At 49.5% G+C, this 15,292-nt stretch overlaps 1 protein-coding gene across 1 annotated transcript in view; it reads left to right on the plus strand.

The window, feature by feature from the left end:
* Window positions 1-15,292, plus strand: part of PAPPA (pappalysin 1) — a gene marked incomplete at both ends in the record, with an annotated part of 234,337 nt that overhangs the window by 183,419 nt on the left and 35,626 nt on the right. Inside the window, 2 exons of the mRNA XM_080820674.1 lie at window positions 9,281-9,491; window positions 10,193-10,364. Coding sequence (XP_080676800.1) covers window positions 9,281-9,491; window positions 10,193-10,364 — 383 coding nt within the window. The remainder of the gene's footprint in view (window positions 1-9,280; window positions 9,492-10,192; window positions 10,365-15,292) is intronic.

Raw genomic sequence — 15,292 nt, forward strand, 5'->3', positions numbered from 1 at the left:
GGTGGTGTAGAAAGTGGCGTGTCTTCAGTAGAAACCCGACTCTGAATTCTGGGCTACCGATATGTGGTCCAGCACAACCTCAGGGTGCTGGGCGGTGGCCCCTCATAGCAGATACCCACACAGCCATTCTGTCTGCCACTTACAGTAGAGTAGTCCATAAATCACATGACGTATTCCCCTCTTGATTATAACATAGGCTTTGTGTGAGACAATTTTGCCCCACTTTGTAGGCTAATGTAAGTGTTCTGAGCACGTTTAAGGTAAGCTGGGCTGAGCTAGGATGTTCAGTAGGTTAGGCATACAAAAGCATTTTTGACTTACAATATTTTCAACTTATGATGGGTTTATTGGGAGGCCACCCCATTATATGTCGAGGAAGATCTGTATACCCTTTTCTTAGAGGTGCCCTCTCCTTTCCTTGTTTTATCAGAGGGACTGTCGTCCCTTTATCAGACACCCCAGATGATATCTCCCTCAAGCAGGGGTCGTTCAGATGGGTCCAACCACCAAGCAAAGGTCCTGCCATCATTCTACTGTGTGGGAATAGTGGACTCCCATGGGATGTGGGGGACAGAGGGGAGGTCTATGAATTCTCTTGAACTTAGATATAATATAAGTTTCAGGCATTTTGATGATTAGAGAGAGTCTGTCATTTCCCCAGATTTTCAGGGGGCGACAGAACTCCCAATGATTACTGGACATGAGTTCCTGGAAGGCAGTGGCTACATCTAATCCATTTTCCCGTTGCTGTCAGCAAGCCCAGAATCTGCACTTAATAAGACTCAATAAAGTGTTTTGACTGGATGGCTGGATAAATTGATAAAAGTCATACCACAGGAAATGTTTCTTTTGAGAGATGAATGAAAGACCAAGTTATCTCCTTAAACAACCCCAAAAGAAAAACAGAAAGCACTCATGGGATGCAACCTTGAGGTCCCCTCATTTTTAACCCAGTATGACTTGAAAACAGAAGCTATAGACGTTTCAGGTGAGGTACTGTAAAGACGCAGGCTGACGAGAGGTGAAGAGACAGTGAAACTGTTTTCCACCTTTCAGGCTTTCTGAGTCCTTCCATTGGCCCAGATGTGGGGTGTCTTCATGACTCCAGACCAAGTAATCACACTTCTCTTCCCAAGCGAGACCTCTGGGAAGGAGCAGTGTGTAAATTAGCATTGATTATCACAGCCCCCATTGTCGCTAAAGGTGATTCTTAAAAAAAAAAATTATTATTTATTTTGGAGACAGAGAGCACATGCATGTGCTTATAAGCTGGGAGAAGGGGCATCGGGAAAGGGAGAGAGAAAATCTCAAGCAGGCTCCACATTGAGTGCAGAGCCAGACACAGGGCTTGAACTCACAACCCTGAGACCATGACCGGAGCTGAAATCAAGGGTTGGACACTTAACTGACTGAGCCACCCAAGTGGCCTGTTAACAATGATTCTTAATCAAAGTGATTCAGACTCTTCTGCTGTTGTTTCTCTGCTGACCATGGTGGAAAGGTGGTGACCCCGCTGTGGAGCTGAGGCCCCAGGGGGATCATCATTTTGATAGCTGTCGATCCCAACTTTGTTCTTCCCTTGAGAATGCAGAGAAGCCTCATTCCAGTGGCCACGCTGACCCACTGGGACCCACTGGCATTTGGTGCACCCTTGTTGTCAGCATCATCCGGCGCTCAGTCCCAGATCTGGCGCTTCTCCTCGGGTCTGCAGGCAGTGAGGACTGGGTGAGGGCCCGGCCAGTGCTCTCTTGACCTTGCTAATGCCCCCCCCTTCTCAACCCAGGGGTGGAGAGGTGAACAGTACGACTCTTTTCCTCCATTCATTGTTTCCTTCCCTTTCCTCCCTTCATTTCACTTTTCCTAGCAGCGTAATTGAAGCAAAAGAGCACTGACTTAGAATCCGACAGACTGGGACTCCACTCCCGGCTCTGCCCCAGCTGTTGAGGTTCAAAGAGCTGGTTCATGGCTCTGAGCTTCAGTACTCTCATCTGTAAAATGGGTGGAGAAGGGCCCACTTTGAAGGGTCAAGGTTGAGGCCTGAAAGAGAAGGTATGTGTAAGATTCCAGAGCCAGTGAATACTGGCTTAGTGAATACTGACTTAGTGAATACTGGCTTAGTGAATACTGGCTTAGTGAATACTGACTTAGTGAATACTGACTTAGTGAATACTGGCTTAGTGAATACTGGCTTAGTGAATACTGGCTTAGTGAATACTGGCTTAGTGAATACTGACTTAGTGAATACTGGCTTAGTGAATACTGACTTAGTGAATACTGGCTTAGTGAATACTGACTTAGTGAATACTGGCTTAGTGAATACTGGCTTAGTGAATACTGACTTAGTGAATACTGGCTTAGTGAATACTGGCTTAGTGAATACTGACTTAGTGAATACTGGCTTAGTGAATACTGGCTTAGTGAATACTGACCTTCCGCAAGGGGCGCCCTTGTGAGGTGTGCTGCGGCCTCTCTCCCAGCCCTCACCTCCGTCTCATGGAGCCCTTAGTCCTGGGGGCTGTGGAGACACATTCCCTCCTGGGCACTCTGCCCAGGACCCAGAGGCTAAGTGTTGGCAGCCAGGCAGCCAGCACCCAGGACACGCGGTTACGTGTAGCCCCAGGGAACTGGTAGAATGTGGGTAACCCCCCAAAATGACTCCCCCTTCTATTTCCGGTGAATTTTTCTTGAATATCCCTGCTTTGACTTAAATTCTGAGCCCTCTTCAAGATGTATGTAAAATATCCTGCGAACTCAAAGCCTCGGGGTCCCTTCTGCCAGGACCCTTTACCTAGGGAGCACTACCCGCATAGACAGAAGCTACAACAACAGAGGGAAAATACGTTCTCAAGTTCAACAACAACAACAACAAAACTTCAAAATCATTAATGTTTAATTAAAAGGCTGAATATACCACATTACTCACATCACTCGTCAACCTCAACTCAACTGTGTTGGGTGCACTTGAGTGTGGAGTGGGGTTAAAAGCAAGCGTGCCTTGGAGCACTGGGCTGACTCAGTTGGAAGAATAGGGGGCTCTCGGTCTTGAGGTTGTGAGTTCGAGCCCTGTGGTGGGTGCAGAGATTACTCAAATAAATAAGTAATCTTTAAAAAAGTGTAAAGTAAGCACATCCTCCTCCTGCAAAGATCTTTTTAAAAGGCCCACTGTGTGCTTCTGGCTCTCGTTGCCTTTTCTGTCTGCTTTGTCTCTCCAACTTCAGATTGAAAACTCAGCCTCTCCACTTGTTTCCGGAGGATACCCAACACCAGTGGGCATTTCCTGGTTTCTCAGACTTTACCGAAGACAGGAATGTGAGCTAGGGGGACACAGAGAGTGGCCACATCCCACAGTGCCCTGTGGGGAACCTTTGTGCCTGCCCTCAGCTCCTTTCTTGACCCAGCACCTCTCCCTGCAGAACCCTGTCATGACTTCCCTTGCTGCACATCTTCTCTTCTGTTCTTTCTCAGAAGCAGATAGCCAGGCCCTGAAGGTCCCTGAGGCATCTTACCCACAAAAAACAGGATCATCCCCTAACTCCAACAGAAATTCTCGTACAACTCCTAAGAGACTGCTGCTTTCTCCATCTGTCACCCTAGTCTTTGGGATGGTGAGGGTCCAGGATGGTCAAGGATGTCACTGGGTCCAGAACACTGCCAAGTGCTGATGAGAGACCGCTTCTCAGATTATGCCAGGGGACCTGAGGGTCACAGTAGAGAGGGGACGTGTCCGTTGTGAGGCCGCTTTTTGATGTGAGCAGCGCTGAGATGTTATCTCTTAAGTAATTCTTCCTGTCTCTCGCACTCCTGCTCCAATCTTGAGTGGTTGCTCAAGTTTCGAGAGTCGAATCTGTTCTTACCTATCTCAGAAGCCCTTGAACGTTTTCTAAAGCCTGTCCCTGAACCCAGAACTCCATCAAAGTCTGGAACATCAGAGTTGGGAGGAGCCCAGGGTCATCAAGATGAATCATTTAATTTCGGGATGGGGAAACTGAGGCCTGAGAGAGGAAGACATTTACACAGGGATACATAGAAATTACCATTAGCACTGGGGCAAGGGTGCTTACTCTAGAAATGGCACCCCGTAGCTAGGCATGCCATTCCCGCCAGTCTGGTGAAATCATGTATTTGTGTCTCCCATGTGCGTTCCCGAGCCTCTTCTTCGTGACAGGTGTCCAGCGTTGCAGGCACCTTTCTCTCTCTGCTTGGGAAGGTTTCCGTCACTTATCCCTGTCTGTGACTGTATCTGACAACAGCCACTTTCCCTTGAGCCTAAAGTGGAATGACAAATCGGGCCCCTTGGTAAAGAAATTTAGAAGTGATGGACACCATTCTGGACAGTGGGGAGGAGGTGGAGGTTCTGAAATCTTATTGTATGACCAGTTCTTGATTTCGAAATACTCTACTCATCCAAATTCTCCTGACTCCATGAGACATTCTCTGGCTGTGCTCATGGGAAAAAGCTCCATTGTGGTGTCAAGAGAGCACTTAGGAGTCAGGCAGACCTGGGGGAGCCCCGACTCTAGATCGAGCGACTCATGTTCCCTCCTAGGGACTCAGTTTTCTCACCGACAAAATGGGGCTAATGACATATTGGGTTATTAGAAGCATCAAGATGGCCCTGCCTCCTGGGCTGAATTATAAACAGCTATTGGTAGCCTTCCTTTCAGGCACTTAGGAGGAGAACTGGACGATTAAATAATCAAAATATAACCGGAAAGTATGTCGTTTGCTCAGCTGAACTGGATTCTCCCAGCTCTAGCTGAGCAAACGACATACTTTCCGTGACTGCCAAGCCCAGCTCGGGTTTTCTCTCTGACTCTTTGGAGTCCCGGGAGCCTAGCGGTGTGCTTTCAGGACTAAAATCGGCAGAGGCTTTGCTTGCTTCTCCTGATGACTCCCATCTCTTCTGCCTCGGCTTTTCCCTCTGAGTGCTGGGTGAAGGTCCAGTTGGCTATTGTTGGGAAAACAACCGTCCTAAAATCCTCCGTGGCCTCATTTCCTGCCTCACCTGGCCCAGGACCTTGTACACAAGGACCTCTTTACATGTCCTGTCTTTCTTCCTCTTCCTCTTCTGTAACTTCTGTTAAGGTCTATTTCCCATCAAGAGCAATGAAACGGAATCTCCTCCCAGTTCTAGCAGTACTAGCCTTTGGCTGATGTAGCCTCCCGAGGGCTTGCGTGTCCACTTCCAGTCCCTCTGGCTGCATCTGTGTTTTCCCAAAACAATACAGTGGCCAATATTCGTTCACATCGTAAGATGTTAGAGCTGCAAGAACTCAAAGACCACGTTGGCTTCGTGCCAGAGAGATCAGGTGACTTGTTCAAGGTCACATGTGGATCCGTAATAGTTCGTGCATTTTACAAATGCGTATTAAGGACCTATAGTGTGCTTGGCACTAGGCTAGGTTCTGGCACTAAAAGAATGAACTTAGTCCATTCCCTGGCCTTAGGATGCAGGCACCGTGTACGAGGTATTAACAGAACCAGACGTTAGGTCTCCTGGCATTTCTCTCCGTCTAATCTGCCCTTGGTTAATTTCGATCTTAAAGGCACTCCAAAGAGATTTGGTCTTCTGGGTAATCTTTTGAGTAAAATAATAAAAATAGCCACATCTCGTTAACAAAACCAAAAGACAACTGACAGAATGGGAGAAGATATTTGCAAACGACATATCAGATAAAGGGCTCGTATCCAAAATCTATAAAGAGCTTATCAAACTCAATACCCAAAGAACAAATAATCCAGTCAAGAAATGGGCAGAGGACATGAACAGACATTTCTGCAAGGAAGACATCCAGATGGCCAACAGACACATGAAAAAATGCTCCACATCACTCGGCATCAGGGAAATACAAATCAAAACCACAATGAGATACCACCTCACACCAGTCAGAATGGCTAAAATTAACAAGTCAAGAAATGACAGATGCTGGCGAGGATGCGGAGAGAGGGGAACCCTCCTACACTGTTGGTGGGAATGCAAGCTGGTGCAACCACTCTGGAAAACAGTGTGGAGGTTCCTCAAAAAACTGAAAATAGAGCTACCCTACGACCCAGCAATTGCACTCCTGGGTATATATCCTAAAGATACAAACGTGGTGCTCCGAAGGGGCACGTGCACCCGAATGTTTATAGCAGCAATGTCCACAATAGCCAAACTGTGGAAAGCGCCTAGATGTCCATCAACAGATGAATGGATAAAGAAGATGTGGTATATATACACAATGGAATACTATGCAGCCATCAAAAGACATGAAATCTTGCCATTTGCGACGACGTGGATGGAACTAGAGGGTATCATGCTTAGCGAAATAAGTCAATCGGAGAAATATAACTATCATATGATCTCTTTGATATGAGGAAGTGGAGATGCAAGGCGGGGGGGGGGTTGGGGGGAGGTAGGAAAAGAAAAAATGAAAAGATGGGATTGGGAGGGAGACAAACCATAAAAGACTCAATCTCAAGAAACAGACTGAGGGTTGCAGGGGGGAAGGGGGACGGGAGAGGGTGGTGGGGAAATGGACATTGGGGAGGGTATGGGCTATGATGAGTGCTGTGAAATGTGTAAACCAGATGATTCACAGTCCTGTACCCCTGGGGATAAAAATACATTATATGTTTATTAAAATAAAAAAATTTAAAACTGCAAAAAAAAAAAATAGCCACATCTCTTTGACAGCACATTTACAATTATGTTAATGCTCGTTAGAGACCGGAATTTCTTGAGGCACATTCATAGACAGGCTGAGCACGATTTATTTTCCTGACTTTAAAAGATGAACAGATGAAGGTTCAGGGTCGCATAACCTTTTGGAACCCCGTCTGTGACATCAGCATTGTTAGCCCCAACCAGAAACCCCAGGCTCAGAAATGTCTGCACCTGCTTTCCGGAGTCATGTTCCCCCAGGAAATGCAGGTAGGGAATGAGGTAGGGAGGCTTGGACGTGACAGAAGCATCCAGAGTCTCTTTGAGAGCCAGGTCCTGCTGTAGGCAAGCAGAGCTCAGTCCCTTTGAGGAGCTACGGGAGACAGGGTAGAATCTTCCTCAGAACTAATGCCACTCCTGCAGCACTAAAACCCCAGCACTGGGAGCTGTCCCTGTGGGACCACCGCAAAAGGCCTCTGGCATAGGGTTGCAGGTCCGGTGACCATCCTTCGGGGAAGAGAGGTCAGGGCCAAGGGGATGAGGGCAGGACATGGATAGCGTGTGTCATACCCTGCTTTCTTCAAAGCCGCGTGGTGAGTATAGAGTAGTGGCTGCAGCTGGGTCATGGAAATACTGATTCTGTGCAGCTCGGTGTCTGCATCTCCGGGATTTTGTTTGTCGGTGGGGTGAGGGCATGTCCATGGTCCTGAACCGCCAGATGCTCCTTTAGCGTGGTTCTTCTTTGGACTGTGGTGCACAGCCAGCTCCTACGTACCCTCTCCCAGAATTGACATTCTTGGCTTGCGTTTCCTCTCTTAATGAACATTTCACGATTTTTCTGTTCTCCTGCCACCGGAGGACCACGACTTGCGCTCCACAACGCATAATTTGTGTAGCTGATGGGGTGTGCTTTCAAGAGTCCTAACACTTTTTCCACCAATCTTTTATCCTTCTTGGGGAACTCAGAGAGGGTATGTGCCCTGTATGTTTCATAACTTCTTTCCCCTCTCCCTCCCTTAGTTTCTCCCATAGCTTTGGCTATGCCTGCACACCCCAAAACACTACCCCAATCACAAAAGCAATGCAAAAAGCCATTTGAAGTCTCTGGTGTTCTAGAAGCCTCTCTGCTTCTACGGAGCCCAAATGAATCATCCTCCATTTGACGTAGAAATCTCTGTAGTTTGCAGCATCACTGTTTATCAGCACGGAATCCTCTGTGGGGTTCACAGACGCTAGGTTGGCTCGTGTTCACCAGATGGATCACACTGACGCAGGAGGAGAAAGAAGACAATGAATGGGTCAGGGGAGCAAGGAGCCTACAGGGAAGGGCACAACACTCCCTGCTTCATCTTCGTCCTGCTGTCTTTGTCTCCGGAGACCCTACTGCCTTCTAGCACACCCAACGGTGTATTTCTTTGTGCAGTTTCTTGGGTTCCTCCCTAGCACACTAGAATCGAAGCTCCAAGAGGGCAAGGTCTGGGGGTTTTCTGTTTGTTTTGTTCACCGCTATGTCCCAACATACAAAAGAGCCACTAGCACATAGCCGGGCATGCCTAGATGCTTTTTGGATGATAGTTCATCACTTTACTTACTACGAGGACTTGGTCAGGTCACTTGGCCCTCCGAGTCTCTGCTCCCAAACATGTGTCCTCCAGCTACGAGCCTGCTGTGAGACTCAGATGACGTCCCCATGGCACTCAGGACGCAGCTCATGTCAGCTTCGCCCCCACCCCTGCACCCTTCCACTCCTCCCTCCTTCCCATCCCACAGCATCCCACGTGCATCCAGCCCTGCTTGTCAGCACTGTTCAGTCATAACCGCGGAGAGGAGCGTTGGGTTGAGAAACACAGGCTTCGGGTCCATCTCTGATTGTCTTGGGGCGGGGGGGTTTGGGGCAGGCTGTGCATCGATAATATATGACCTGGCAATGAAAAGCCCCATGCCTCGTGGTTTGCTTTCCTTTGCACCGTCCCCCATCAGGCCAGCTTCCCGGGGGGCAATCAGCACGTCTGCCGCAGCTGGCACGGGCTGCAGGGGAGCGCCACGCTCTCAGCTGCTCTGGCACAGTTTCAGTGAACACCGGGCCTGCAAAAAAGTGTTGAGCCTCCAGATACCACGGTGCCGTCGCTTCCAGGCACAAGGGGGGCTGGGAGCAATACGGGAGTGTGGGGCGCGGGGAGGAGCGGCTGGAAGCTCCAGGTCGCACGGCACCCTGCTGTCAGAACTCAGAGTCGATTCTGATGGGCACCTGCTTCATCAGTTACTAGAAGGTGTATGTACTTTCCCCTCCGGGCTCGGACCCCCACCTGGCAGAGCCAGGAGGTTGGATGGAAGGAGCATGAAGGTCTCTTTCCTATGCAGTAGAAGAGGTTCTAGATCGGGAGTCGGGATCCTGGAATTTTAGTTTACTGCCCACGTGGGGTCAGTTACTCCCCGAGCTGGATCTTCTCTATGTCACAGTGCCCTCCATCTCCCGGAGGCCCTCAGTTGTAATCTGAAGGGGCTGGGATTCCAAGAGCAAGAGCCTCTGGCTTTTCCAGTTTAATGAAGCCCAGGCAGCCCGTAAGTTAGCTTGGCTGCTCCCCCCCCCCCACCCCGCCGCCCCATCTGCTAACTCTGCCCGCCTGTGTCCTCCAGGCAACAACAGCCTCCTGACCTGTATGGAGGACGGCCTGTGGTCCTTCCCGGAGGCCCTGTGTGAGCTCATGTGTCTAGCTCCGCCCCCGGTGCCCAACGCTGACCTCCAGACGGCCCGGTGCCGAGAGAACAAGCACAAGGTGGGCTCTTTCTGCAAGTACAAGTGCAAACCTGGATATCACGTGCCTGGCTCCTCTCGGAAGTCAAAGAAGTAAGTTGGGCTGGAAATCACTCTCACAGGTTCTGGTGGCCAAGAGAGCCAGGTCTGGATGTCTGATTATAAGGAAGCACTCTTTCCTTTTCTTTCTTTTTTTTCTTTTCTTTTCTTTTTTTTTTCTTTTTTTGCTGGAGGCAATACCCACTGTTCATCGCATGCTGCCCCGTAAGAGTCTATAGGGACATTGTTAGTAACTGCCTACTGGCTGTGTGACCTCAGGCAAGCGACTTCACTTCTCTGGGCCTCTACTTTTCAACAATAAGGTGGGGATGATGATACCAGTTTCTGTATAGTATTATTGTAAAGAACAAACGATGGTGTGTCTATAAAGTGTTTGCAAAGTGCCTGGCACATAGTAATTGTTCAATAAATGGTAGGTATGGTTATCATCATTGTAGTAGCTGCCATCAGAACACTCTAGAAGGAAGGGAGAGGACAAGAGCTTGCAGGAGTTGAGTTTATTTCAGTCCACATGGAACTGAGAGAATGTCTGAAACTCTTGCTTGCCCCAAGTCGATGAATTTTCTTTAATCCCCACTCATGGCCCTTACCAACAGATAGGGCGGGTAGGGGATCAGGAGTGGGAAAGGGAAATGAGAGGCCAGCTGGCTCAAGAAAACCTTGGGTGTTTGCCTAGGGCATGAGTCTAGCCATCTAATCCTTAAGACATCTCTTCTTTGATCTGTTCTTTGAAGACGGGCCTTCAAGACTCAGTGTACCCAAGATGGCAGCTGGCAGGAGGGAGCTTGCGTTCCTGTGACCTGTGACCCACCTCCACCAAAATTCCATGGGCTCTACCAGTGCACCAATGGCTTCCAGTTCAACAGCGAGTGTCGAATCAAGTGTGAAGACAGCGATGCTGCCCAGGTAAGACTCCTTGAACTTGAGGTCGGTGCTTGGGCCCTCTCCTGTCTGCTTATTGAAGAATAATATCCTTCAGGAGACTCTCTGCAGATATGACAGCCAGTTGCACCAGTGCAGAAGCTAAGAAACTGGGTTCTGGTCATCTTCTTTGGGAATCTACCTGAGCTTTGTTTTCCTCCCTAAATGCCCTATTTTGATTCAGAGGTTCTTAGCTTTGCAAAACGGTTAGTGTTAGAACCCTTATGAAGGAAAGCGTATATGGAATCCCGTGGTATGAAAACGACCACAGTTGAGTTACTGTGATAGGAGTGACCAGGGTGGTTTAGCCAACTTCCCACCACCATCAGCTGCGGTTGTCCCTGGAGTATTTAAAAATGCAAGGTCACCATGTCCTCAAGACATCAGTTGGCTCTGCCAGCATGAAGAGAAGGGGAAACCACATTGTGATTAGAAGGATAGAGTCTGGAGAACGGTAGGAAAGTACGGGAGACCAGAAGGAGATAGCGGGGTTTGGATCTTATCTCCATCCCCTGGCATCTGAGAGGAAGTCTGGCACTCCCACCCATTCCTGCTGGAGGAATCCATGACTAAAGTTCTCTTACTCCTTCTAAGACAGGTAGGGAATCTAGAACGGAAAAGGGAAATGATAAATCCACCAGTGGTTCCACGGTGATAAACCAGCCTTTTGGGGTTGATAGGCTGAGCCTTCTATTTCAGGGGTATGCAAGGACTTTCATCCAGGTGGGGCTGGGGTTCAACTGTGTGGGACCCAGGGCTGCCTTCACCTGCAGCCGGGCATCAACCATCTTTATTAGCCCTGCCAAGGCCAGGCCCTGCCCCAACCGCCATCCTTAAGCCCCCTCCACCTGCTCCTGACATGCAAATAATGGTCAAGTTCTACTCATTGTGCCTCCAGGATGTCTCCCAGAGCTGTTCTCATCTGTCCCTGGTACTGCCACACTAACTCAGGCCACCGTCATCTCTTGCCTGAGCTGCGTGCAGTCTTCCAATCACCTCCCTGCTCTTGCTTGGGTGGCTCAGTCGGTTAAGCGTCCAGTGGACTCTCTGCGTTTCAGCCCAAGACATGTGTTCAGAGCACACATCTTATCACAATTCCCCTGCTTAAAGCCCCGCATGAACCAGTGTCCCCCGTCCCCAGGGGAACAAACTCCCAACTCCTTGGGGTGGATCCCAGGCCTCCTGTGCGATTGCACACCCTCTCACCTCTGCATTGTCAATGAAAGAGCTCCTCCCCCTTTTGTAGCTGCCTCGGTCCTCGTCTTCCTTCCCAGACCAGCCCGGGCACCCACTCATCCAGGAACCCCCTTTTTTATTGAAGGATGATTGACACACGATTCATTGCAGGTGTACAACACAGTGATCAGACAAGTCTGTCTATATGTCGTCCTGTGCCCACCACCCGTGTCGCTACCATCTGTCACCATGCAGTGCTGTCACACTACTATAGACTGCCGTCCCCGTGCTGCACCTCTCATCCTTGTGGCTTGTTCACTCCATAACTGGGAGCCTGTACCTCCCACTCCCCTGCACCTGTGTTGCCCGTCCTCCCTCCCCTCTGGCAGCCATCATTTTCATGAACTCTTTCTTGAGGTCCCTTTGATGGTTGGGCTCAGTGCCCTTTCCTGAAGTCCCCCACACCCCAGCACGGGCCACACTGCCCTGTAACTCATTTCAGGTGCTCCCTTCCCCAGGCTGTGAAGTGCTTGACCACCTCTTTCATCTGCCCTGAATTTTCAGCACTTGGGACAGTGCCAGACACCCAGTAGGTGCTGTAGGGAACGTCAAACCATGAGAGCCATGGGGAACGTCCAAAACAACCTCATTTTCTAAATGAGAAAAACTCACACTCAGAGAAGTCACTCAACCACCCAAGGTGACACAGCTGGTGTCTCCTGAGTCAGAATCCGGATGCTCCCAGCTGTGGACGGACTGAATCCAACAGACACCCCCTGAAAATCCTTCGCTATGCACACTCTTAGATGTCTGCATCCCCAGGTCATTGCCATCCTTGCCTGCCAGGGAAGCAGAAGCCGGTGTCGGGACAAGCAGGGGCCGGAGGTTACCATGGCCTCACGCAGGCTGCTCGGCTTCCCTCTTCCTCCCTTACATAAAACTGTTGCTAACAGTTACCCAAACTGCTGAGCCAAATACTATTCTGGACGCGGTCATGTTATCAAACGAAACCCAGTCTGCCTGGGGCCTGCCAAGTACCTTTCATGGCCAGTTTGTATTTAAAGGAGAGGAAAATGTAAATTTATCAGACGACTCAAGCAGTTCTGTTTGGCAACTGGCGGAGAGGCTAGACGCAAAGGAGCGGGGTATTGCTTGTCGGCTCAAAGAATGAGGGGATGCGTGCCAAATGGGCTCCTAATACAATTGACGTTTCTAGTTTGTACCGAAAATGAATTTCTTCTACCCTCAGACCAGGGGCCTGAGAGCCAAATCTAGTATTCACCTCAGATCCCCTCTTGCTGCCTGTAAACACAGCAGAATTGTACGGCCCAGAGCATCTTGAATTAAACAGCTTGTATGGAGCCGGAATTCTTTGCTTTCCAAACAAGTTCCAGATCCTGGCAGGAGAGGACAGGGACTAGTCTAGGGGAAGTTCATGTACTCCCTCCCACTGCCTCTAAAAGCAAATTGACAAATGAAACCTCCAGTTCATTTGTTCCTTGGGAGCCAGAATGATGCTGGATCTGGACTCTGAGTTCGAATACTGACTTCACCACTTACCAGTGGGAGGACTTGGGCAAGTTGTTTAACCCTTTAAGTTTCAGTTTTCTCATGGTGGGGATATACTACTTCCTGCCTCACGGTTTGTCAGGATTAAATAAGGTAATGAAATATAGATAGGAGTATGCCTATGAGTAACCCCTGAAATTGTGCAGTGTACAACCTGTGCCACCATACATGGCAGCCCTGGGGAAGAAAGACACAGGTGAACTAGCTTTTCCTTTAAGGTCACTTCTAGTGGAGAGAATCCCTGATCCTCCACGTAGGTTCCTATAGAAATAAAGGCAATGGCTTGAAGGTTATCCCTCTGTGGGTGGGTAGCCCCAGAAAGAAAAGTAGACATCTGTCATGTATGAAGCCACAGTGTGTGATGGAGAGACCCGATCTGAACCATAGGGCAACCTGATTTATTGCTCAAGGAAACCTGTACAATACAGGAACTCTCTAGACTAGCAATGCACAGTAGAACTTTCTGCTGGGATGAAAATTGTCCCAATCTGTGCTTTGTAGTATGGTGGCCGCTGGCCACATACGGCTTATGGAATACTTGAACCGTGACTGGAGCAACCGAGCAACGAAGTTTTACCCTTTATTTAATTTTAAACAGTTCAAATTTAAATGCAAATAGCCACACTAATGTGGTAGTTACCATACTGGACAGTTCAGCTCTGGAATTTATAGTGTTAGTATTTCTGTAAACCAAGACAGAGAACCTGGGTAATAATAGCTTCTTTACTTTTAAAGTGTTTCCGGGATGCCAGGCTGGTGGGCCGGACTTTTTCTCATTTTGACAATTCCCAGCAGACATTTGAAAAAGAGACCAACGTCCCCTTTTCCGAATGAGGGAAGAAGCGTTGGAGGCTAAGGTCTTGCACACGGTTTCGAATGAGCCGGTGGCACTGACGGGCCCCACAGCTCCGCTCTTCCTACCACCCTGAACACTTCCGGGGCAGGCTCGTGGCAAAGGGCAGGAACTCTGTCCCCAGACGGCTGGGGAGAAGTGCCAGTTGCCCCAACATTTAATCCAGCTCAGATGCTCCTGAGCTGTCTGAGGCAGTAACTCAGGCCCGGTTCTGTTCGAGAAGCACGGGGGCAGGTGGTATTTGTAGGTGATATGGGAGCAGCCGTCTTGTGATTGGGACGGAGTCTGTGGGGGATGCACACATGGGGACTGCAGCAGAGGAAGAGACTGAAGGTGCTTGTGGATGAAGTAATGCTCTTAATGGGGGTCCCAGCTGCTCAGCCAGAGCAAGACCGAAAGGGTGGGAGCAGAGTCAGTAATGTACCCAGGTCAGTAACGTACCCAGGTCAGTAACGTACCCAGGTCAGTGCACGGATGGCACAGGTGCCCATAAAAGCCCTTCTGAAATGAAAAAGCCTTTCTGCCCGTGGCGTTCAACCGGCTCATGCCTTTAGGGGCTCCGCTGCGGGTACGGGGAGTCCTCACGTGCACGACGCCTCTCCAGGCAGGGGTGACTTCCGGTTGCAGCACTGTCCAAGGCTAGAGCCAGTTAGAAACTTGACAGGAGGTGGGCTTGACTGAGGAGATCCCCCACGGCCACCCACTTGTTTTATAGATGGGACCTCTGGAGCCCAGAGAGGGGAAGAGACTCGCCCCAAGTCACACAGCAGGGCACCAGCAGAGTCAGATCTCCACATCTCTGATCTCCTAACCAAGTCATTGCCCACTCCCAATTTTCGGCCGTTCCTTCCTCATGCATGAGGGCTACATGTCACCTTCGTATCTTACTTGGAAGATGCAAAGTGCATAAAGGGCACTGCCTGGGAATTAAGTAATTAATAGCAGCCGCGGCTTATTGAGCATTTTTTACTTGCCAGTGCCTGGGCTGAGTGCTCTGCACAGAACACTTTATTTCAGCCCCACAGCATCCGTCTGGCATTACTGCCCCATTCCGTAGAGGCAGAAGCTGAGGTTCCCTGAGTTAAGGTGGTTCGCCCCACGCTATATAGCGGGGGGTGGGGAACCTGAGATTCCTGTTTGTCCGTTAGCCTACATCCAAAGCTTAGTCCTTTATGTCCCACTCCGAGGCTGCCACAGTCTCTCTGCCATTATTTTGTCTATTTCCATTTCTGCTAAGGAGAAGAAATCTAATTCTCCCTCTCCCCACCTCTCCCCTCCAGTGTAGTAGAGGCATGGAGGCTTACAGTCAGGAGAC

Source organism: Martes martes, assembly GCF_963455335.1.
Source record: "Martes martes genome assembly, chromosome: 12".
Classification (NCBI taxonomy): Eukaryota; Metazoa; Chordata; class Mammalia; order Carnivora; family Mustelidae; genus Martes; species Martes martes.